The sequence below is a fragment of the Schistocerca nitens genome, chromosome 5, assembly GCF_023898315.1.
Source record: "Schistocerca nitens isolate TAMUIC-IGC-003100 chromosome 5, iqSchNite1.1, whole genome shotgun sequence".
NCBI classification, from domain to species: domain Eukaryota; kingdom Metazoa; phylum Arthropoda; class Insecta; order Orthoptera; family Acrididae; genus Schistocerca; species Schistocerca nitens.
The window spans coordinates 728,351,756-728,378,889 of NC_064618.1; the positions used below are offsets into that span (position 1 = coordinate 728,351,756).

At 41.0% G+C, this 27,134-nt stretch overlaps 1 protein-coding gene across 2 annotated transcripts in view; it reads right to left on the bottom strand.

Annotated features, from left to right (window-relative positions):
- Nucleotides 1–27,134, bottom strand: part of LOC126259962 (DNA mismatch repair protein Mlh3-like) — a 169,167-nt gene that overhangs the window by 108,691 nt on the left and 33,342 nt on the right. For both annotated transcript variants that reach the window (XM_049957073.1, XM_049957074.1), the window contains one exon: nt 12,183–12,310. In XM_049957073.1, coding sequence (XP_049813030.1) covers nt 12,183–12,310 — 128 coding nt within the window. The remainder of the gene's footprint in view (nt 1–12,182; nt 12,311–27,134) is intronic.

A 27,134-nucleotide genomic window follows, 5' to 3' on the forward strand; every position in this document is an offset into this window, starting at 1 on the left:
TTTTCAAGCTCCCCATTAACATAAATCAGTTCCTCAAACAAACGTAAAAATACAAAAGTTTCCAGGGGAAGATGTGGACTCTGACCACAATCTATTGGTTATGAACCGTAGATTAAAACTGAAGAAACTGCAAAATGGTGGAAATTTAAGGAGATGGGACCTGGATAAACTGGAAGAACCAGAGGTTGTACAGAGTTTCAGGGAGAGCATAAGGGAACAATTGACAGGAATGGGGGAAAGAAATACAGTAGAAGAAGAATGGGTAGCTTTGAGGGATGAAATAGTGAAGGTAGTAGAGGATCAAGCAGGTAAAAAGACGAGGGCTAGTAGAAATCCTTGGGTAACAGAAGAGATAATGAATTTGATTGATGAAAGGAGAAAATACAAAAATGCAGTAAATGAAGCAGGCAAAAAGGAATACAAACGTCTCAAAAATGAGATTGACAGGAAGTGCAAAATCGCTAAGCAGGAATGACTAGAGGACAAATGTATGGATGTAGAGGCTTATCTCACTTGGGTTAAGATTGATACTGCCAACAGGAAAATTAAAGAGACCTTTGGAGAAAAGAGAACCACTTGTATGAATATCAAGAGCTCAGGTGGAAACCCAGTTCTAAGCAAAGAAGGGAATGCAGAAAGGTGGAAGGAGTATATAGAGGGTCTATACAAGGGCAATGTACTTGAAGACAATATTATGGAAATGGAAGAGGATGTAGATGAAGATGAAATGGGAGATATAATACTGTGTGAAGAGTTTGACAGAGCACTGAAAGACCTGAGTTGAAACAAGGCCCCTGGAGTAGACAACATTCCATTACAACTACTGACAGCCTTGGGACAGCCACTGCTGACAAAACTCTACCATCTGGTGAGCAAGATGTATGAGACAGGCGAAATTCCCTCAGAGTTCAAGAAGAATATAATAATTCCAATCCCAAAGCAAGCAGGTGTTGACAGATGTGAAAATTACCAAACTATCAGTTTAATAAGTCACAGCTGCAAAATACTAACGCAAATTCTTTACAGGCGAATGGAAAAACTGGTAGAAGCTGATCTCGGGGAAGATCAGTTTGGATTCCGTAGAAATGTTGGAACACGTGAGGCAATACTGACCCTACGACTTATCTTAGAAGAAAGATGAAGAAAAGGCAAACCTACGTTTCTAGCGTTTGTAGACTTAGAGAAAGCTTTTGACAACATTGACTAGAATACTCTTTTTTCAAATTCTGAAGGTGGCAGGGGTAAAATACATGGAGCGAAAGGCTATTTACAATTTGTACGGAAAGCAGATGGCAGTTATAAGAGTCGCGGGGCATGAAAGGGAAGCAGTGGTTGGGAAGGGAGTGAGACAGGGTTGTAGCCTCTCCCCGATACTATTCAATCTGTATATTGGGCAAGCAGTAAAGGAAACAAAAGAAAAGTTTGGAGTAGGTATTAAAATCCATGGAGAAGAAATAAAAACTTTGAGGTTCGCCAATGACATTGTAATTCTGTCAGAGACAGCAAAGGACTTGGAAGAGCAGTTGAATGGAATGGACAGTGTCTTGAAAGGAGGATATAAGATGAACATCAACAAAAGCAAAACGAGGATAATGGAATGTAGTCGAATTAAATCGGGTGACGCTGAGGGAATTAGATTAGGAAATGAGACACTTAAAGTAGTAAAGGAGTTTTGCTATTTGGGGAGCAAAATAACTGATGATGGTCGAAGTAGAGAAGATATAAAATGTAGACTGGCAATGGCAAGGAAAGCGTTTCTGAAGAAGAGGAATTTGTTAACACCGAGTATAGATTTAAGTGTGAGGAAGTCTTTTCTGAAAGTATTTGTATGGAGTGTAGCCATGTATGGAAGTGAAACATGGACGATAAATAGTTTGGACAGGAAGAGAATAGAAACTTTCGAAATGTGGTGCTACAGAAGAATGCTGAAGATTAGATGGGTAGATCATGTAACTAATGTGGAGGTATTGAATAGAATTGGGGAGAAGAGGAGTTTGTGGCACAACTTGACAAGAAGAAGGGATCAGTTGATAGGGCATGTTCTGAGGCACCAAGGGATCACGAATTTAGCATTGGAGGGCAGCGTGGAGGGTAAAAATCATAGAGGGAGTCCAAGAGATGAATACACTAAGCAGATTCAGAAGGATGTAGGCTGCAGTAGGTACTGGGAGATGAAGAAGCTTGCACAGGATAGAGTAGCATGGAGAGCTGCATCAAACCAGTCTCAGGACTGAAGACCACAACAACAGCAACAACAACAACAACATCAAAAACAACCTGGTACACAAAATAACCAGCAAAAATTGTGAAAATGTCCTCATATGGTATTGAGTACATAAAAATGAGGATAACTGAGGGACTGAACAGAGGGATTTGGATTACAATGCTTACCTTACAAGTAAAAAGTATTACAAAGCCAACCTCATACAAGCTAAAGAAGCAGCATGTAAAAGGTACCTTGAAGGTGGTCCAAATAAATTTAAGGCAGCATGGGAAGTTATCAGCCAAGATAATTCTTCTGGCCAAGTAAGTCAAACTTGGCTTGATTCACGAGAATTGAATTACTACTTTGTCACATCAGTCAGGGAACTCAGAAACAACATTGAGATCACACACACATCTGCATGGGATCTACTTGGTACCTCGTAGTCTGAAAGGACTTTGTTTCATTGGGAGAAACGCATGTCTGATGACATCTGTAAAACTTTTTCGAAATTATCTAATTCCAAAAGTATGGACTGCTAGAGGAAGTCTAATTATGTTGTTAAACGAACAGTTCACTTGATAGGTAAGCCACTAAGTTTCATGTTCAATACATATTTAGAGTTTGGGATTTTTCCAAATTCACTCAAAAGCTCTACAGTTATCCCCATATTCAAAAAAGGGTGATAATCAACTCCCCCCAGAACTACCGACCAGTTTCTATTGTGCCAATATTCTCAAAAATATTTTAATCACTTAAGTACATTCAATTAACAAATTATTTTGAAAAGCATGACCCCATTAGCAACAGTCAGTCCTGATTTCAGCCAGGTACTGCAGCTGTTCTTGAAACTGATGATCAGACTTTAACAGCTTCTGAGAATAAGAAGACAGTGCCACTTGTATAGGTGACCCAAGAAAAGCATTTGACTGCATTCCTTTTAACATATTGCTAACAAAATTAGAGTATTACGGTACACAAAAATCTACATTAGCAGTAATTTCTTCCTATCTGAACAACAGAAGGCAATTTGTCTCAATTAGAAATAGACACTCCCCCTTAATAAAAATTGGAACCGGCGTTCCAAAGGGTTCTGTCCTTGGCCCCTCCTTTTGTAATGTGGGTCTCAATGACTTGCCCCATTATGCATCACAGCTGGTTATCTCCTATGCTGAGGAAACAACCTCACTTACTTCATAACATGACAGCCCAACTCTTGAAAAGATTAGGCTACACAATAAACTCTTGACTCTGCATTAAACTGGTTTGGAGCCAGACAAAAACCCAAAAGCTTGTTAGGACTGTCCAAGAATGTACATAATAAATATGTCAAATTCTGATGACAAACTCTGTTGCGAAGAATGTAACAACGAAGCCTGTAAGAAAATTTTACAAGTGTCCTAGCTCATATGGAAACTGAAAGATATGGTCAGCAATAATTATCTTTGTATGAACTATTATATCATATGGCCTGCTCATATGGGGACATTCTCCTCATATCAGTATCATAAAAAAAGTCCATGTAATATGAAAGGCTGGTCGTAAAGAGCACTGCTGCCCTCTTTTTATGGGCTTAGATAGTGGTGAATCTGTACATCTATGATGTCTGCACTCTTTATCCAGAACAACAGTAAAAAATCAGGGAAACAGGTCACAATTGTGACACTAGAAATAAGGAAAAGATTAAGTTCCAAAGGCAAAGGCTAGCAATAACAGGAAATTCCCATAAAGTGAATATCCTCAAAGTTTTTAACAAGTTTCCTCTAGCTGCTAGGTGCTTGCCATTTAAAAAATTCAAATTTAAATTGTATGACCGGCTAAGAAAAAAATCAATGTTACAATATAAAATAGTTTTATGATATGGACAATGTTGATATCAGTATTTAAGATTATATTTGTATACAAGATACTTGATTTGTACATGCAATACTAATATTAATTTTAATAATTTGGTTGCAACTGTAATTTGCTATCGCTGGAAAAGCCTAGTCTACTGTAAGTGGTCAATGGCAATAAAGAATCTGAATGAATCTCCTCCTTGCCAAACAGTATTTGTTTCAGTACTACACCTATTGTTATTAATCACTGTACAATCATATGTGGTAAGAATGAAATTTTTGACTGGATTAAAGATTTCTTGACAGAAAGGACACATGATCGTGTTGGACACGGTGTCATCAACAAATGCAGAAGAAAATTTTTGGCATGTTTCTTGGAAATATGTTTGAATCCTTACTGTTCATCTTGTATATTAAAGACCTGGCAGACAATATTAATAATAACTTCAGACTTTTTGCAGATGATGTACTGTAGTTATATTTAATGCAATAGATGTCAGAAAAAGCTGCACATATGTTCAGTATGCTATTAACGAAATTTCAAAGTGGTGCAAAGATTGGTGACTTGATTGAAATATTAAGGAATGTAAAATTGAGCATTTCACAAAATGCAAAAATATAGTATCTGTAGGTATAATATCAAAGAGACACAGTTGCAATCTGTCAATTCAAATGCCTGGGTGTAAAAATTTGTGTGAATATGAAATGGAGTGATTACATATGTTCAGTCATAGGAGGAGCAGGTAGCAGACTTTGGTTCACTGGTAAGCTCCTGGGAAAATGCTGTTAAGTCTAAGACGGAGACTGCTTATGAAACACTATAAGAGTTTTCCTAGAATTTTGCTCAAGTGTGTGGAACCAAATACGTCCGACAGGGAATACTGAATATATCCAAAGAAGACTGCAAAAATGAAGACATATTTGTTTGCCCTATGGGAGAGAGTCATGAAATTGCTGAAAAACCAGAACTGAAGGATGCTCCAAGACAGATACCATTATTCCAACAAAGCTCACTTACTAAGTTTCAAGATCAGAATTAAGTGAGAAAACTAAAGATATTCTTCACTCGCATAGTGACCATGATGACAAGATTAGACTAATTACCACATACACAGAGACATTTAAGTAATCGGTCTCCCTGTACTCCACATGCAAAAGGAATAGAAGAAACCATAATATGTAATACCATAGGAAGTATCCTCTGCAATGCAGTTCAAAGCGGTTTCCAGAGAATGGGTGTAGATGTAATGTAGATTTCTGGGCACTCTGGTATGAGACATACAAAAGCAGATTTTAGACTGGTGGTCTGCCAGGTGTGGTGGACTAAGAAAGTTGATGTTAAAACTATCAATAAATTATTAAACCTGCACCATATCAGATATAACATACAGGATCACTGAAATCCCTGGGCAAGCAGAACAGAGTGGATGAGGTTATATTTGTGGAAAGAGGCCAAAATAAGTTACTGTTAGTTGCACTCAACATATAAACTTTATTTGTTAAAACACACGATCACACAAGCAAGAATCACAAACTCTCAAGGTTTTAATGAAAGACCTCCTTTGATTTAATTTAGATTGGCTGAAGGCCACATCGAAAATCCAAGGCACAAGGCCTAAGCAAGGAATTGAGGTACAGGACTTCTTCTGGAGGTTTCACTTCTTTAGAAGAATTTTTTTTTTTTTTATCTTCAATATAAACAGGCTGAAAGCCTTAGCTTAAATTTTTCCCATAGAACTCGGCTGAAGGCCACACATTAATCAAGAACAGTGTTACAGCTTAAGGCCGAGACAAAGATTTTCAATGTTTAGTCTAAATAGGCTGAAACTCTGCAGAAGGCCGCATACAAAATAGAAAATATTTCCTATGGCTTAAGGCCTAGACAAAATTTTTCAACTTTTGATTTGCAAAGGCTGAAAACTCGGCTGAAGGCAACATACCAACCTGAACAAATTTACGGCTTAAGGCTTAGACACAAGGAATTTTCAATTTTTCAATTTTAATTTTGAAAGGCTGAATCTCGACTACTTCTTCTTCTTCTTCTTCTTCTTTTTTAGCCTTGCAATTTTAATAAACTAAACCTCGGCTGAAGGCCACACAGAGTACTTAAGACTAAAAAGGAAATCACTACATAAAACACAAGGAGTGGCACTCAGAAGGTTCCAAGGGTCGGCCTGGGAAGGTAACACTAACGTACGTTTAGGTGAGACAGGCAGCCAGACTAGCAACCTCTTAATCGGAAGGCAACCCAACTGAAGGCCAGCTGACAAACCAACCAACAAGATCAGTTCTGCTCCGCCCAACCAGCAAAACGACAACAAGACATCAATAGCACCACGTTCTGGATACTGGTACCCAATCCAGCCAAGTCAGAATAAATGCCCAAAACTACCGACAACACCTCAGCTGTTGAACTACATGCCGTGCTGGACAGCATCAACATGATGAGGAAAATACACAGCCGAAAACTAAGCCAACGACCAGGGCATGTAAGTGGAATGTCAATGGCCACAAGGCAGAAGATACCGCTGGTGCACTTCATTAATGAAGGAATGAATTAAGTTAAACACCATACAGGGAGACGGCTGCAATTCTAGCCGACTTCAATGCACACACATTGTTGCTCGTGGGAATCTCCCAGAAAGTGACGACCAGGATCAAACAAAGAGATGTGATAGCAGTTGAGGCTTAATAGTAGGTTAAGTGAGCACTCAACTTTAGTGCCCCGGATCAGTGGGCGACGAACTTTGTAACCTTCGCAAGAAGTGCCTTATAACTCCAACCGTGCATGCGCGCCACCAGCGGCTCTGGCCGACTACGCACCACAGAGACTTCCTCGCTGCTCTGCCCCAACCTACTGCCACACGCAGCACACCCGGAAAATATATCGTCCACACCAAAGATAGTACAGCAGTACTAGTATCGATACACACTGCTGCTGATACTCATGGAGAGAAGACAGCAACGTTATGGAGGTAACGAAGAAGAATAATACACCACTGGACTGCAACCAATGATAAAAAACAAGGCATGATGTGAGCCAGCCACAGCTCAACCTCCGCCCTTCAAACATGATGCCTGGGGGGAGGGGGGGTGACTCAACCATGAGACTAACTGAATTTAACCTGGCTAAGGTGATCCCGGTACTGCTTACCGGAGCGGTTATCCGTAACCAGCAGATTTACCGAGCCTAAAATGTGCACATTGGTTCAAGGCCCCAGAAAACGAGGAGTAAATTTACTCAGATTTCCGACACACCTGTCCACTGGGGAAATTACGGATCCAGACCTGATCTCCTGGCCTCCCTTTAAAGGTTCTCCGATTACAATTGTAATGCTCAGCTTGTTTATTATGGGCCCTGAGTATATTACATCTGGCACGGTTCCAGTTTTCCTTGATGACCTGAGGAGTAATATCTGCCAGAACTAGGTCCTGAATTCCCCACAAGTTTGAAAGAGGGGAATTAACAGGATATGAAAGGATCAAAGAGGCGGGAGTAGCTCTCAAGGCTTCATGATTGGCAGTATTAAAAGCAAAACTAAGCCAAGGAAGACTGGAGTCCCACTTGCTAGGCATTTTCTGATGATAAATAATCAAAGCAGATTTAAGATTTTGGTTAACCCTCTCCGCAAAGGATTCCTGCAGATAATACAGTGTAGTCGTGATATGCTTGACACCATTCTGAAAACAGAACGCCTTGAAAGGAGCTGAAAGGAAGGCCGGCGCATTATTACAAACAATTTGCTGAGGTGGGCCAAAAACACTGAAAACATTAGTTAAATGAGAAATAGTGGTGGTAGCAGTGACGTTACAGCTTGGTAGGAGCCAAGTGAATCTGGCAAACGCATCAATAATAACTAGCACGTATCAGTGACCTTTCTTAGTACGAGGTAAGGGTCCTAGATAATCGATATAGAGTTTGTGCATAGGACAGGACTCATGCTCAGGGCTCAACAAACCCTGTTGCAGAGCATTCTCGGGCTTGGCTACATTACACAACCGACATTGGGATACCATCTCTCTGACATCCTGGTTCATGGAGGGCCAAGTCAAATGCTCCTTGATTTTTTGAGTAGTCTTTTATGTTGCTAAGTGGTCACCCACCAGCAAATCATGAAAATAATGAAAAACCGGGTGCTCCAGAGCTACTGGCAAACAGATCTTGAACTGCTTCGCATGCCCCACCCTTTTACACAGAATGTCGCTCTTAATAATATACTCATCCGACAGTTACCCAGCAAAAAGGCGTTGCTTAATCGGACCCCAAATAGGGTCCTGATCCTGATGCTCAGCAACATCATCAAACAAAACAGGAATTTCACCCAACATGATACAACTAAGACTGCCTCCATCTGTCTCCCGGGTTGCCTCACTAGGTGAAGATTCAGCGAACATCAGGCTGAGGACATCTGCAAGGTCATTTTCAGTGCCTCTTACATGTTTAAACTTCAAACTGAAATGCAGAAATGTGTACCGCCCATCTGGCAATATGGCCAGTTTTATGCAGCCTAGCCAGCACCCAGCTCAAAGTCCGATTATTGGTTTATAACTGAAATACCCAATGCTCAAAGCAGAAGTGGTACTTCTCCACTGCAAACAAAACTGCCAATGCCTCGCACTTGAAGACGGAGTACTTAAGTTTGGCACCAGTTAACCGAAGAGAGGCGTAAGCTAATGGCTGCTTCTGACCTTTGAACTCCTGAAGGAGGACAGCTGAAATACCAGCATTAGATGCTTCAGTTTGGACAATAAACCTTTTATTGAAGTCTGGTACTCTGTGAACCAGAGGATTTGCTATAGCTGCCTTAATATGCTCAAATGCGACCTCCTGGGCAGGTCCCCATTCAAAAGCACTCCCTTCCAGTGCAATTCATTCAATTGCACCACCAACTGAGCAAAATTAGCTACAAAACACCTAAAATAGTTCGCCATGCCTATAAACCTAGCAATTCTGCATTTAACAGTAGGTGGAGGCAGAGCCCATAAGGCCTTAGTTCGCTCTTGGTTGATGCGAATACTCTGACCTGAGGCTAAGTCACCTAACAAGGACACCTGCTGCCTGGATAACGTCATCTTACTGGGTTTCACAGTGAGCCCAGCTCCCTGTAACCTCAAAAGAACTTGCTGGATATGATCCAAATGGTCCTGAAATGAACGGCTATACATGACTAAGTCAGCCAAATAATTGTATACACACACTAATTTCAAGTCCCCAATTATCCAGCAAATGAGTAAGAACACCCGCACTGGTTGTCAAACCAAAGGGAACTCTGTTAACCTCAAACAGATTCCAATCAGTACAAAATGCGGTAACATGTTTACATTCTTCAGCTAATGGAATCTGATAATAGGCTTGGTTCAAATCAAGAACAGTAAACCAATTAGCACCGGCAAACCAGGTAAAAGAGATATGCAGATCAGGCAGAGGCACAGATTTGAGGACAACCTTAGAGTTCAAGTGCTGGTAGTCAACCAAAGGTCTGAAATTACGCCACTAATCCTAAGTAACAAGGAATATGAGGGAGGCATAGGAACGAGGAATATGAGGGAAGCATAAGCAGATGGAGAAGGCTTAATAACTCCTTGTTGGAGCATTTGTGATATTTTAACCTTCAGTATCTTCACCTTAGGGGGTGAGAGGCAATATGGGGACTGCCTGACAGGAATATCGTCAGATAGACAGATATGGTAATTAAGAAAATCAGTGACACCCAAGTTATCACTAAGAAGCTCAGGAAAACTCTGTAACAAGTTCCGTAATTGTGAAGCCTGATGCAGCGAGAGATGGGTAAGATCAAACTCATTAGCCACAGCCTCAACAGCCAATGCGTCTGCATTTTGATGCACAATATGTTTAGCGCACTCACAGAAACCAAACTTCTCCACAGGAGAAAACTTAAAGAAAAAGGTGTGCCCAGAATAATCCATGACTAACCCCGTGTTATTGATGAAATCACATCCGAAAATTAGATCGACCAGCAGCTCCTTGACAAAGGCTAATGACAAGGGCCAGGAAAAATCCCCCACCAATATACTCCCTCAGACCCAACCATGCAGAGGAAACACCTGGCCATTGGCCACCCAACATCTCTGCACCGGAGAAGGGACCGAGCGAAGTTTCGTAAGATGACCAAATTCCAAAAACCATTTGAAGCCCAATAATGAAAAGGAGCTACCAGAATCCAAAAGAGTACAAATCGGTTCACCACCTACTCGAGAACAAACATAAGGCAAGGGCGGTGATGAGGGAGCGACAACACGGGTACGCCAGGGTCTAAAGGCTCGATCCTGAGGTCGCTGCCCAGCCCGGCGTCACTTATTGGCTCTGGGTGCGTGAGGCACTGGCACGGAGCTCTTCCTAAGTTGAAGGCTGATTATGGAAGACAAAGTACGACTTATCCACCACACGCATTCCTCTAAGATCAATAGACACCAACTCTTGTTCAGGCAAATCGATTGACAACGCCAAGGAGGCCGTCTGAACTCTGTCCACATACTGATGTAACTGCTCTATATCCCACTGCATTTCCTAAATGTAATGACACTCAAGCTGTTTTCGAACTTTGGTGGTCAATCTCTGGCTAATGACAAGCTCCTTCAATTGCAGTAAGGAGAACCCTTCCACCATGGCTCGGGCGAGGAGGTTCTACAACTCACCTCTAGCTAACAGGTACAACAGAGACAAAATTACTTGGTGCGGAACATGAAAGACAGCACCATGTTGTTCAAGGCAAACCAACAATCATAATAATTTCTTGACCTGTTCAAGCTACTCCAAGACTAATTTAGTAATATCACAAAAGAAATACGCCAGAGGAGTAGGCAACTTGGCAAACATTGCATCTAACTTCACAGAGGATGTAACAGTACCACCCCCGAGCTGGCTCTCACCCCCTCCCTGATACAGCAAGTCCCGCTCTTCAGTCCTCTTTCCATCCAACTCTAAACATGTAAGGTTAAACTGCAATGCACAAACCAAAGATCCCAATTCAATGGTTAATTTTTTATAATGATCTTCCAAAGCTAACATGCCAAATCTACTATCCGATTACTTAAATGCATTAACTGCACCCGCACCCTATCCAATTGACTGTCACTAGGTTAAGTGCCTTCCAAAACACAAATAGTGTCCTCAAGTCTGCTTACAGCCTTAAACAAAAATTCAATGGCTCCTGTCTCACCCACCACCACCGACGTGATGTCAACCAGATGAAGAATGGCAGCACCCAAACAGGCCACTAAATCCGGAACACTGCCCTTGATAAGTTGGTGCCTTATTGCCAACTCGTAAAAAAGATGGTCCTCCCTGAGCAGGGCGGACAGCCAGTACTCGCCCGACTGCTGGTGACACACATACACTGCCCAACAGTAGGATGTGGTCACCAGAGTGCACGACCGCGTCAAGGACCGGGCTCAGCGAGTTAGTTGAATGGACCGTGATATTCAAGTAGTGTAATTTTCACCGGTGTGTGTGTGTGTGTGTGTGTGTGTGTGTGTGTTTGTTGTTTCACAGTGACTGGTTTTAGTATTGGTTGAGACATTGGGGAATTGTCTTCGCGGATCCATGTGTATCTTGTGTGGTTTTAATGTCCAGTTATTGAAATGCTGCCTGTGTTCTGGTGTCGGGAGTTCGGGGCTTCGGACGGAGCACCGAGGAGGTCCGCAGCGCGAGGGCAGGCTGGGGCCACTGGCAGTGTGAAGGCACTGTCGGATTGAGGGGCTGTAGCTGACGGATAATTTGTAAATGTGGCTACAAGCTGAATAATAAGTTATTATTATTATTATTATTATTATTATTAAATCTACATATGTGAGTTAGCAATTCCTATCTACCATCTTTTACACATTACAATTTCTTCTATGACAAAAATCAAACAATGGAAAATCCAGGATGAAATGTAACAGTATTGTGAAAAGGAAAGTTACCACTCATCTCGTAGTGGAGATGCTAAGTCGCAGATAGCCGAGTGCTAATTTGTGACAGTCTTTTTATTGTGCCTATCTGCGACTCAGCATCTCCGCTATATGGTAAGTGACAACTTTCCTTTTCACAATTTCTTCTATGGAATAGATGTATGTTTGTGTTTTCATACAAAAACATCAGATTTGAAAAGTAACTAAAGAAATGGCTGCAGTCTTACCTCCCACAAATAAGCTCTAACTGATCTTGAGTCATTCCACATCCATCATCCTCCACGCGAATTTTAAAATATTTAAGATCAACATATACAGCAACAGAAGTTGCCCCAGCATCAATAGAATTCAGCACCTAGAAATATTGTAATAATTTTGAGTGGCTATACACTACAATTGATTCTGTAATTACATATTTGCAAAGGGTCTAAGATATTACTATATGAGACAAAAAATGTCATGTAGAGTTGTGTGGTATTGTTTTAGATGATTTGCCTTCCACAAAAATTCACTTCATGTTGCTTCATTGTGTACATCATGTATTTGCAGTCTGTTTTAAACATAAATCTTGTTGTATTAGTTATGTGGTGATTTAAATTATTTTCATCATATCAAACTAAATAAATAGAGAGAACCATTTAAAAAAATCAGAAAGAATGCATAATGTATGAGCATCTTCAAAATGGATGAAATCCCTTTAAGTGTGCTACAGTCTTATGTTAGGAAAAAAAATTAAACAGTAAGCTGCTTGTCTCTTTGCTGTTACATGTGCAGGAACACTGAAATGGCAGATGCTGTGATAACTGATCACAAAACTGAAAAATCAACTAAAGTCATTCAACAGTGGGAAAACATTTGGAGTGGGTGATATACCTGTGAGACTCTACAGACATTATGTGAACTAACTTACTCCCTCTCTAGCAGCACCTTATAGTAGGTCACTGGAAAAATGAAGTAAATCAAATGATTGGAAAAAAATAGCAGGTCATTCTGATTTTCAAGAAGGGTAACTGGACATACGTACATTATTATAGGCCTATATGGAAAGACAGAGCAACCAAATAACTATATGCAAAATTGCAAAAAGTAGTGGAAACCAAAACAAGCGGCTTGGACAGCACAAAGGGTCACAATAATAATTCACTTGGACTTTTACATCAAAATAAAAGAAATTACATATGAAGTATCAGTTTCTCATATCATTACAGGAAACTGAAAAACCTAAAGATATTTCTGCAGATGTGCTATGCATAACAGAACATAATATGGAAGTAGCAGAAATTGGCCAGCTGCATCTAGATTGATACAAGTTAGTATCACATTACTATAGGCATAACATAAAGAAAATGGGGAGTGGCTATATGTGCAAAAAGTGAAATGAAGTTTCAGGTCGCAAACCTATGTTAAGTGCAGCAATGAAAATCTCTCTGAATGCTGTACTTGAGTAATAGACTTTAAAACATACATGACAGTAATTCTGACAGTGTATAGGCCCCCCAGAAAGGCAGCACATAGGGTCACAGATTTGTTTGGGGACCATGGGAGAGCACCACAGAAACGCTGAAAAACATGAACTGACAGGCACTTTAAGATAAACGCAACTATCCTGCAAAAGACTACTTACAAAGTTTCAAGAACCAATAATTTGGGAATCACCTATATATAGCTCCCCTGGGGACCATAAAGAGAAGATTAGACTAATAAAAGCAAGTATAGAAGAATTAAGCACTACACACATGAATGGAACAGGAAGAAACGCCAATACTTGGTACTACGGAAAATTCTCTCAGGATTGCACTTCACAGTGGTTTGCAAAGTTTAGGTGAGGATGCAGAAATGTTTTAATCTTCATTAAACAGTTACAGAGGATACTAATGTTACTTATCATAAATAGTGGGGGCAGCCATTGTACTTACAGATTTCAAGACCGATTTCATCTCTGACAGTACTGACCAAGAGCACAGCCTTTTTTTTGTTCCCCAAACTAACATTGAAATGCAACTGCCTTAGTCAAATGATAATGTATCATGCCACACAAGCATTAATGTAGCATCCAATACATGCATATTTCTCAATCCTATAGCTTCTTTTTCTTGTTTTTAGCATTAACATATAATTTTGGGCTCACAATTGGGTTGATTTGGGGGAGGAGACCAAACTGCAAGGTCATAGGTCTCATTGGATTAGGGAAGGATGGGGAAGGAAGTCGGCCGTGCCCTTGCAAAGAAACCATCCCAGCATTTGCCTGAAGCGATTTAGGGAAATCACGGAAAACCTAAATCAGGAAGGCCAGACGCGGGCTCACAATTGTCACTTTTGGTTAATAATTTGAGAAATTTGCTTCATTTTGCAATTAGATATCATAATCAGCAAAACTAATAATTTATAACACAGACAACAAGTGCCAAGTACTTCATTGTTTTAAGCTGCATAAAAACACAATTTCTCAAATAAAATAATGCTGATAATAAAAAACTAAACTATGTATGATAATGTGTGAATGTAGACTTTCTTAGCACACACTACTGATGTAAAGCTCATGAGGGGGGAAAAAAAAGAGAAAGAAATAAAGGCAAGCACACCTGATGCATACACGACCACCAACCAATGTCATGCGTGCATAAGGTGTGCTTGCTTTTGTGAAGCTTGATGTACATGTCTTTTAATTGCGCCTGTCTGCAACTTGACATGTCTTCTTTATGGTACCGGTAAGTAACAATCTGTCTTTCCTACATTGCTGTTATAACATCATCACTTTATAATAAAATAAACTGTAACTGAATTTGCAAGAAAGAGGAAAAACGTAACCAGTGATAAAAACATAAATGTTATAGCATCTGTGACCACATGCCTAAGTTTTGATCAGGTTTGGTTCAGTACTATTTAGTCTGGCTCAATCTCAGTGCCAGCCTTACAGAATTGTAATCGCTGACTGAATATTATCAAATAAACCATGGATATACACTCCTGGAAATGGAAAAAAGAACACATTGACACCGGTGTGTCAGACCCACCATACTTGCTCCGGACACTGCGAGAGGGCTGTACGGCACAGCGGACACACCAGGAACCGCGGTGTTGGCCGTCGAATGGCGCTAGCTACGCAGCATTTGTGCACCGCCGCCGTCAGTGTCAGCCAGTTTGCCATGGCATACAGAGCTCCATCGCAGTCTTTAACACTGGTAGCATGCCGCGACAGCATGGACGTGAACCGTATGTGCAGTTGACGGACTTTGAGCGAGGGCGTATAGTGGGCATGCGGGAGGCCGGGTGGACGTACCGCCGAATTGCTCAACACGTGGGGCGTGAGGTCTCCACAGTACATCGATGTTGTCGCCAGTGGTCGGCGGAAGGTGCACGTGCCCGTCGACCTGGGACCGGACCGCAGCGACGCACGGATGCACACCAAGACCGTAGGATCCTACGCAGTGCCGTAGGGGACTGCACCGCCACTTCCCAGCAAATTAGGGACACTGTTTCTCCTGGGGTATCGGCGAGGACCATTCGCAACCGTCTCCATGAAGCTGGGCTACGGTCCCGCACACCGTTAGGCCGTCTTCCGCTCACGCCCCAACATCGTGCAGCCCGCCTCCAGTGGTGTCGCAACAGGCGTGAATGGAGGGACGAATGGAGACGTGTCGTCTTCAGCGATGAGAGTCGCTTCTGCCTTGGTGCCAATGATGGTCGTATGCGTGTTTGGCGCCGTGCAGGTGAGCGCCACAATCAGGACTGCATACGACTGAGGCACACAGGGCCAACACCCGGCATCATGGTGTGGGGAGCGATCTCCTACACTGGCCGTACACCACTGGTGATCGTCGAGGGGACACTGAATAGTGCACGGTACATCCAAACCGTCATCGAACCCATCGTTCTACCATTCCTAGACCGGCAAGGGAACTTGCTGTTCCAACAGGACAATGCACGTCCGCATGTATCCCGTGCCACCCAACGTGCTCTAGAAGGTGTAAGTCAACTACCCTGGCCAGCAAGATCTCCGGATCTGTCCCCCATTGAGCATGTTTGGGACTGGATGAAGCGTCGTCTCACGCGGTCTGCACGTCCAGCACCAACGCTGGTCCAACTGAGGCGCCAGGTGGAAATGGCATGGCAAGCCATTCCACAGGACTACATCCTGCATCTCTATGATCGTCTCCATGGGAGAATAGCAGCCTGCATTGCTGCGAAAGGTGGATATACACTGTACTAGTGCCGACATTGTGCATGCTCTGTTGCCTGTGTCTATGTGCCTGTGGTTCTGTCAGTGTGATCATGTGATGTATCTGGCCCCAGGAATGTGTCAATAAAGTTTCCCCTTCCTGGGACAATGAATTCACGGTGTTCTTATTTCAATTTCCAGGAGTGTATTTGTATGGCTTTCAGGCCAAAAGCCACATATTTTAAAAAACAAACCCACATATATGGATAAAAGCATCAGATTTCATCCTATAAATACCTAAGGACCATTCTACATTATATTATTTTAAAAAATATAAGTAAAAATACTAATTTTACAATGATCTATGCAATAATAATGTGTTTATTACCAATTATGGATGTGGTGTAACTAACTTTTTGCAGTTGCAGCAAAACAAAAGCACTGAGCAAAATAAAATGGAAAATATTTTTGTCTGAATATTACATGACTCAATGAGTGTAGGTAAATAAGGAGGAATATGTCAATGTATGCAACAGAGCAGAGGGGACTCAGCAGAAGCTTATCATTTGCACACAGATTGTATACTTCATTTAGTTTAGTGTTATTCTTACTTTGGAGTAGAAGCGAACAGTAGTTGATTATTTAGCTGTTTTTAGTAGTGTTATTTATTTTCATTGTATGAGTTTAAGTATTTTTCGATTGTTTGTGTTGACTGAGTTCAGTTTCTTGGGTTAGTGTTCCATTACCTGCAGTTTAGACAATAACTGATTAAGTACAATGTAATTAGATAGATAAAAAATCTAATCACCAAGTGGCGGCTGGAGAACACACATATGAAAAAAATATTTTATTTATGTAAGCTTTCAGAGCCAGTGTCTCATTCTTCTGGCAGAAGTATTGAAGGAGAAGGAAGAGGAGTGAAGAGAAAGGAACTGGAGAAGTTTAAGAAAAGGGGCAAAGTTCAGAAAAGTCACCCAGAACACAGGATCAGGGGAGACTTATCGGATGGGATGAGAAGGAAAGGACTGCACCGAACAAGATTTGAAAACCTGAGAGCTTAAAGGTGGAAGACAAGATAATATTCAAGACAGAGACTACTGCTAAAACATCATGCACAAGTTGATAAGAATGAAAAGCTAAGTTCATTGTGTGTAACACAGAAGTGGGAGGGGGAAAGGCAAAAAATAGATAGGTAAGAAAATGAAAGATGGAGAAAGCTAAATTGGACTGAAGAAAGGATTAGTTACTGTGAAGTAATGCTGAGACAGAAGAAATTAACGTAAATTAATGCAGGTGGGTGGCAAGAACTGAAGACACATTTTAGTGCTAGTTCCAACCTACAGAATTCTGAGAAACTGATGTCTAGAGAAGAATTCAGGTAACGTGTGCGGTGAAACAGACACCGAGGTCATGACTGTCATGCTGTAGAGCATGCTCTGCAACAGGATATTGTGTGTTGCTGGTATAAACCCTCTGCCTGTGCCCATTCACCCTAACTCATAACTTGGTGATAGTCATGCCAATGTAGAAGGCTGAACAGTGTCTGCCTAGCAGTTGGTGTATGACGTGCATTGTTTCACAGATGGCTCTCCCTTTGATAGTATATGTTTTGCCAGTTACAGGGCTGGTATAGGTGGTGGTAAGTGGGTACATGGGGCAAGTCTTGTAGTGAGGACAGTCACAGGGATAGCAGTCATAGAGTAGGGAGATTGGGTGTAAAAGGAGCATAGGGCCTGACAAAGATACTGTGGAGATTGGGAGAGTGATGAAAAGCTATTCTAGGTGTGGTGGACAAAATCTCAGACAGAATGAATTTCATTTTAGAGCAAGATTTTAGGAACTCATGGCCTTGTCAAAGTAGCTGATTTGGCTCTGTCTCAGAGTCAGTTCTACAGAATTCAAATTGCTTGCTTAATATTATCAAAAAAGCCATGAATATAGCTGTATAGTCTTCAGGCCAAAAGGCCACATATAAAAAAATAAAACCACAAAAATGGAGAAAAACATTTGATTTCATGCTGTAAATACCTGAGCTAATCAGCTACTTCAACAAGGCCACGACACCCGAAAATCATGCCTTGAAATGAGATCCATTCTGTACGAGATTTTTTCCATCACACCAAGAATAGCTTTCCGTAACTCTCCCAATCTCCGCAATATCCTTGTCAGGCCCTATGATTCTTTGCATCCATCTCTCTACCCTATGGCTCCTACCCCTGTAGCCATCCCCGCTGCAAGACTTGCACTACGCACCCTCTTACCATCACTTAAACCAGCCCTGTTACTGGCAAAACATTGACTGCCAAAGGGAGAGCCACCTGTGAAATGGCATGACACATGTCATATACCAGATATTATGTAGACACTGTGATGCCTTTTACATTGGCATGACAACCAACAACTTATGAGTTGGGATGAATGGGCCTGGGCAGAGGGTGTATACGGGCAACAGACAATATCCCGTTGCAGAGCACATTCTACATTATAGTTGTGACCTTACTGCTCCTCCAAGATTTGGAAGAGGCTCTGCCGGATGTAACTGAATGTGCACTCGGTGTATCCGGCTGCAAATCATGGCTCATGTAGGCACAAATGATGCCTGCTACCTTGGTTCAGAGGCCACCCTCAGTTGCTGCAGGTGTCTGGCTAATTTGGTGATGACATCTAGCCTCACCCACAGTGTGGAAGCAGAGCTATCATTTTCCATTATTGTTCCCAGATCTGATCAAGGTCTTCTAGTTTGGAGCAGAGTGGAAGGTCAAAACCAGAGGCTCGGGCAATTCTGCAATGGTATCAGATTCCAATTTCTTGAGATCTGCTGTTGGTGGTAGAATCGTAGGGATCCTCTTAATAAGCCAGGTGTGCACTACATGCAGGAAGCTGCTACTGGAGCTGTGGAGTACATGTGGCATGCATGTGTGGGTTTTTTAGGATACAGAAATCCCTCCACAGGCTCGATGAGGTGTGTTCTGATTCCCAACAGGTTGGCAAATCAGTTTGGAGAAAGAAAATGTTAACACAGTATTATTTAGCTACAGAAGCATCTATGGACAGGTCCCAGATGTAGTCTTGCTTACAAAAGGTAAAAATGTCCCCACAGAGCTAGAAACAGAAAACTGTCTGAAACCAAATTTCAACAGCAATGAAATTCTAAATTCTGATTGGAATGTATATTGCAAAGACAGGTTGAACATAGATGGTGGAGGTGTGTTTATAGAACTAAAACTATGATAATATCTAGTGAGATTAGTACAGATTCTAACTAAAAAATAATTTGAATGAAACCAAGTATTGAAGGTGGATCAAACCTGTGGTGCTTTTATAGATCCCTGCCTCAGCAGCAGTAATGGTAGAACATTTTAGAGGAAAATTTGAAAACATTCCATGTAAATTTCATGGTTACATTGTAATATTAGCAGGAGAGTTCAACTTACCAACTGGGAGACTCAAGTAGGGACAGGGACAGGGAATCATGTGAAATTGCTTTAAAATTCTAGTCTGGAAATTACCTTGAGCAGTGAATCAGAGATCAGACTAGTGCAGGTAACATCTTAGATCTGCTGGTAACAAACAGCCCCAAACTTTTTGAAGCAGTTAATATCAACAGGCAACAGTGATCATAAGTCGTTACAGCATCATTGAATACAGCAGTAAATATGAATACAAAGGAAGGTAGGAAGATCTTTCTGGTTAGAAAGTCTGACAAGAAACAGATTTCAAATTACCTGCATAATCAACTCAAAAATTTCATCTCCAATATCAATGGACACGCTTCAAGATCATTGTTACAACATGCTTTAGACATGTATGCATCAAGTGAAGTTGTGAGGGATGGGAAAGACTCTCCATGGTTCAACAGCCATATTAGAAAGCTCCTATGGAAACAAAGAGAGCTTCACTGCAAATTTAAATGTAGCCAAAACCTCACTTACAAACGAAAACCAAATGAAGGTAAAATTAGTGTAAGGAGAGCCAAGAACCATGAAAAGACAGAAAATCCTAAGAAGTTTTGGTCTTATGTTAAATCACTAAATGAATCGAAGTCATCTGTCCAGACACCATGTGATCATAATGGGATTGAAGCAGAGGACGACACAGGAAAGGCCAAAATACTAGATATCTTTTTCCAAAATTGTTTCACAGAGGAAGATCCCACTGTCCTGCTTCATTTAATCTGTCGCACAAATGTCAAAATGGCTGACATCAAAGTAAGTGACTATGGGACAGAAAAGCAACTGGAATCGCTCAACTGAGGGAAGGCCACTGGGCCTGAAGGGATACCAATATGATTCTACACAGAGTATGCAAAAGAATATGCAGTGTACTGCATGTCTTTGGAAGAACAAAGAGTTGGAATAATGCATAGGTCATTCCTGTTTTCAAGAAGAGTTGACAAATAGATGCACAAAACTATAGGCCTATATGTTTGACATCAGTCAACTGTAGAATCCTGGAACAGGTTTTATGTTTGTGTATTATGACATTCCTGAAGATACGTGCACCCAGGTAGACACTGTGTTTCTTGACTTCCGTAAAGCATTCAATACAGTTCAGCCCTGGTGTCTAATGAACAGAATACATGCTTATGGAATGTCAAACCAAATGCATGATTGGACTGCAGAGTTTCTAGCAACTGTATCACAGAATGTCATTCTCAATGGAGAGAAGTCTTCAGACATAAAACTGACTTAAGGTGTATCCCACGGGAGTGTTATAGGTTCATTACTTTTCACAGTAAACAGAGTGGTCAGAAACAGTCTGAAAAGCTTGTAAGGGTGTTCCAGGGTAGGTTTTGTTGAGAAATAGCTGTTAAGAAAAAATTTGATACATCGCACCATTTCCAAGACAATAAACATTGAAGCTAGCCAATCAGATCATTGTGCACACAAATTCAAGTGGTCCATCAGAGAAAGTGTTGCCAAATGTGTTCATTTCATTTCCTAAAACTGAACAAGAGGCAATACAAAAACTGGACAGGGGACAGTAGTACAGATCGAACCTGAGCCAACGGCTGAGTAGTCTCATGTGCTATCATCTAGGAGCTATGAGAACAACTAACACTAATTGCTGCTTCAATTTGTGTGTGCAATGGCCTGACTGGCTAACTTCAATGCTAATTAACTCAGAACTGGTGGGCTGCTTGAATCTGCACCCCAAAAGCTAGCAAGTTTCCTTTATTTTGTGTGTGCCTATTGACAATGCAACACTTCTGCTTTGTGGTGACTGGTATCCTTTAATCCAAAAGTACACAGCTGGAAAAAATTAGCACATCCTTTTAGAAGTTTCAAATTCACTCAAGATTTATTGTTCCAACAATGCATATTGGGTACATCAAATGATTATATTTACAGATCAATATCACAAGCAGTTCTGAGGTACCAGGTATCAACCCACACTGAAACACCCATATTAGTGCATGGTGTAGCCTCCACAGGTGGCAACAAAGGTGCTTGCTCTGGTGTCCAGTCAATCGTATGGATAGTGGAAACTATCCTGGGATATATTACACGACAACTGCTTGACCTATTCACATAATCCTGTAAGACTTGTTGGTTGTCGAATCACATGAGCCACTTCTTGCCCCATCATATCCCACACCTGCTTGACTGGAGACAAGCTCAGAGATCATGCTAGCCAGGAAAGTTGCTGCACCTCTTACAGAGCATATTGAATTTCACAAGCAGTGTGTAGATTAGCATTATCCTGTTGCAACAACACCTCACCTTCTTGTTGCAAAAATGGCAAAACAATGGGTCTAACATCATCCTGCATGCACCAAGTGCTGGTTAGTGTCCCCTCCAGAAACAACAAAGGTAAATGAGAGTTGTAGTTTATACCACCCTAGAACATAAAGTCTGGAGCGAGGCAAGTGCGTCTTGGATGAATGCAACCTACAAAACAGCATTCACCATGTCTGTGTGGTATGCACAAACGATCATCACTTGTGTGCAGGCAGAATCTGCTTTCATCACTCAAGACCATGGCACGCCATTCTGTCTTCCAAGTGATCATCTGATTGCACCAGTCAAGCCGGGTACATCAAGTTTCTGCTGTGGGTGGAAGATGGGCTAGACGTGTGCATGCCCATATACCCACTGCTAATAACTGGTTCGCAAAAGTTTATGTTGACAGGTCAGGGCCCACAAGCCTTCTTATCTGTGCTGTATCTCTACAATCTGGCACTGCTGCCCTTACAATACGATGATCCTGGCAGGCATCTGTGCTGTGTGGACATCCAGAATCCCTTTTATGGTTGTTGAGAATGTTCACGTGTTATTGATACCAGCATCCTTGCACAACTGATGCCACACATCCAACTTGTGTGGCAATTCTCTGAAAGGACCATCCTGCCATTCAGAAGGCCACTATTTGACCCCTTTAAAACTCATTTAGTCGGTCTTAGGAAGCAAGAGTGCATCTCTGTGGCATGGTTGGCTGCTTACTTCACATGTTTGGATAACTTGGAGCCTTCTGTCTGTGAGCATTCCCTATTACAGGATAGACACAGATGGTGCCCTGGTAGCTATGCCACTATGCTATCTGTTGGCAGATGATGTTGAAACCATTATCATACATCTACTATCGCCCAGGTGGCACATGCCACCATCAGATCAAGATCAATGTTGTCTTTTCAGGTGTACTACCTTTTTCCAGCAATGTATATACATTCTACAAGAACTTTCCTACAACTTATCTATAAATGACGTAGCAGACAACATTGGAAGTTCCATGACGCTTTTCATAGGTAATGCTGGTGTATACAGAGAAGTCGGAGTGCTAGAAAATTGTAGCAAAATGCAGGAAGGCCTGCAGAGGATCAATGCTAGGTGCATGGAGTGGCAACTGACCCTCAACATAAATGTACATATTGTGTATACAAAGACAGAAAGAGCCATTATTGTATGATTACACAATTGCAGAAAAATCACTGGAAGCAGTTACTTCTATAAAATATCTAGGAGTATGTGCACAGTGCAATTTAAAGTACAGTGGAATGACCATATAAAACTAACTGCAGGAAAGGCTGATGCCAGATGGAGATTCATTGGAAGAATCCTCAGGAGATGTAGAACATCAACAAAGGAGGTAGCTCAAAAAACCCTAATTCGACGGATACTGGATTATTGATTGTCAGTATGGGATCCGTACCAGATAGGACTGATAAAGGAAATAGAGAAGATCCAAAGAAGAACAGCACATTCTGTTAAAGGTTCATTTAGTAAACACAAAAGAATCACAGAGATGATTAGCCACTTTCAGTGGAGATGTTGCAACGGGGGCATCCTGCATCACTGTGTGGTTTACTGTTCAAGTACCAAGAGCATACATTCATAGAAGAGTCAACAAATATAATGCTTCACAGAAGAGTCAACAAATATAATGCTTCCTCCTACATATATCTTGCAGAAAGACTGTGAAAATAAAATTAGAGAGATTCGAACCCTCACGGAGGCTTTCCAGCAATCGTTTTTCCCACTAGTTTTCACGATTGAAACAGGAAAAGGGGAAGTGACAGTAGTACATAAATTACCCTCTGCCAGACATTGCAAGGTGGCCTGTGGAATGTAGATGTAGATGAAATAGAAGGATATAGCGCAACATAATTAATAATTTACAATTGAATCGAACTGTATGTCACGAAATAGAGATGAGCCCCATAATAAATGGCTTATCTGATCCTGATGGTCAAATGACAGTAATAAAGCATCTATGTCAATCAGGTTTAGCTACAAAAAGTATAGCTTCACAGAATTATAAATCCTGCCTCAGTTACACTTTCCAGAGAGAATTTACAGGATGAACAATGGGGAGAACATTATCACAGACATACAGAAAATGAAGAAACAATTTTTATCTTTAAATAGTTCTTACAAAACTGTGAAACTAGTTTTCCTTTGCAATAAGGGAGGGCCAATCAGAATGGAAGCCAAGAAAAAGCCATATTAACATCTGGGATCAAGGTACCTAGTGAGCTTTACTTCATGCAAAGGGCCAGATCTATCAAGAACTAAAGATGTACTACATCGACTAACGCAAGATTCTTCACTGTGTTGAAAATAGACAGAGCACAAAGCAAAGCCAATTTTGAGCACTATAAGGCATGAAACAGACAGACTTGATAACACTAATATAGTCAAGTCCCAGATTACAGTAGCAGCGAAACACAGATGATGTTGCATACAAATCATTGGTTATTAGGTTTAATGAATTCCTAACAGTAGCTGAAAATGCAGGGAGGAAAAGAGACCATCAAAACTCTATTTAGACAGGCATGGCATACTCCACCAGCAGCTATCACATATGTAAAGCAACCTGCAAAAATCATTAGTCACTAAAAAAAAGCAACTATTCTAACTATAATGGTATTTCCACCAAAGTACTAAAATCTTGTACTGACTTGATATGTATAAGTTATTTTTGTAGCTTATTAAATTTGTAGCCAGTCGGTGAATCAAAGTTCCTGAGAGACTGAAATATGTGATAGTAACACCCACTTATAAAAGTGGAGTAAAGCTAGTGACCTTTATCTATAGACCCATCTCCCTCTTTCCTACATACTCAAAAAATTTCGAGAAAGCAGCTTACAACAGATTATTGAACTACATTTCCGAGACTAACTTTCAACAGCTCAGTTTGGCACCTTTAATTCATCTCTACCAAGAAAACAATACACTATCTCACAAACCAAATTCTGGTAGAAGTAAACAACAAAAATAATCCTTTTCACATTTCCTGTCATCTTATTGTGGCCTTTGATTGTTTAACTCATTAAATCCTACAAAAGACACTAATGTGGCTGTGCACTAAAGGTTTTCCCTTGCGTAGACTGGAGTCTTGTCTTAATAATAGAAATTTAGATTTACATTAGCAAACAATATGAAAGAATAAGATTAAATTCAGAGAAGGGAACATTAAAATACTGTGCTGCAAGATTCAGGGCTTGGCCTTGAGAAGGTGAGAACTATCATACAATCACCTTGACAGCTCACGCATCCAACTTCCTGACCAGAATAACATATAAAAGAGACACAAAAAAAAACTGAGGATATGTTACGTGGCAATCAGTTTGGCTTTAGGACTGACATTAGTATTAACAATGGAAGCAAGACTTGGCAAACATCAACAGACTTTCTTAGAATTTGTTAACCTAGAAAAAAATCTTTCAACAAGATATATAGGGGCAAGATGTCTGAAATCCACATGAAAATCGTTATACACTATAAGGAAAGATGGGTAATATGAATTATGAACAAGAACCTGTTGTTGTTGTTGTTGTGGTCTTCAGTCCTGAGACTGGTTTGATGCATCTCTCCATGCTACTCTATCCTGTGCAAGCCTCTTCATCTCCCAGTACCTACTGCAGCCTACATCCTTCTGAATCTGTTTAGTATATTCATCTCTTGGTCTCCCTCTACAATTTTTACCCTCCATACTGCCCTCCAGTACTAAACTGGTGATCCCTTGATGCCTCAGAACATGTCCTACCAACCGATCTCTTCTTCTAGTCAAGTTGTGCCACAAACTCCTCCCCAATTCTATTCAATACCTCCTCATTAGTTATGTGATACAACCATCTAACCTTCAGCATTCTTCTGTAGCACCACATTTCGAAAGCTTCTATTCTCTTCTTGTCTAAACTATGTATCATCCATGTTTCGCTTCCATACATGGCTACACTCCATACAAATACTTTCAGAAACAACATCCCGACACTTAAATCAATACTCGATGTAAACAAATTTCTCTTCTTGAGAAACGCTTTCCTTGCCACTGCCAGTCTACATTTTATATCCTCTCTACTTCGACCATCATCAGTTATTTTGTTCCCCAAATAGCAAAACTCCTTTACTACTTTAAGTGCCTCATTTCCTAATCTAATTCCCTCAGCGTCACCCGATATAATTTGACTACATTCCATTATCCTCGTTTTGCTTTTGTTGAGGTTCATCTTATACCCTCCTTTCAAGACACTGTCCATTCCATTCAACTGCTCTTCCAAGTCCTTTGCTGTCTCTGACAGAATTACAATGTCATCGGCGAACCTCAAAGTTTTTACTTCTTCTCCATGAATTTTAATACCTAATCCGAATTTTTCTTTTGCTTCCTTTACTGCTTGCTCAATATACAGATTGAACAACATCGGGGAGAGGCTACAACCCTGTCTCACTCCTTTCCCAACCACTGCTTCCCTTTCATGTCCCTTGACTCTTATAACTGCCATCTGCTTTCTGTACAAATTGTAAATAGCCTTTCGCTCCCTGTATTTTACCCCTGCCACCTTCAGAATTTGAAAGAGAGTATTCCAGTCAACACTGTCAAAAGCTCTCTCTAAATCTACAAATGCTAGAAACATAGGTTTGCCTTTCCTTGATCTTTCTTCTAAGATAAGTCATAGGGTCAGTATTGCCTCACGTGTTCCAACATTTCTACAGAATCCAAACTGATCTTCCCTGAGGTCGGCTTCTACCAGTTTTTCCATTCACCTGGAAAGAATTCGCGTTAGTATTTTGCAGCTGTGACTTATTAAACTGATAGGTCGGTAATTTTCACATCAGTCAGCACCTGCTTTCTTTGGGATTGGAATTATTATATTCTTCTTGAAGTCTGAGGGAATTTCGCCTGTCTCATAGATCTTGCTCACCAGATGGTAGAGTTTTGTCAGGACTGGCTCTCCTAAGGCTGTCAGTAGTTCTAATGTAATGTAGTCTACTGCCGGGGCCTTGTTTCGACTCAGGTCTTTCAGTGCTCTGTCAAACTCTTCACGCAATATCGTATCTCCCATTTCATCTTCATCTGCACCCTCTTCCATTTCCATAATATTGTACTCATGAACATCGCCCCTGTATAGACCCTCTATAAACCCCTTCCACCTTTCTGCTTTCCCTTTCTTTGCTTAGAACTGGATTTCCATCTGAGCTCTTGATATTCATGCAAGTGGTTCTCTTTTCTCCAAAGGTCTCTTTAATTTTCCTGTAGGCAGTATCTATCTTACCCCTCCTGAGATAAACCTCTACATCCT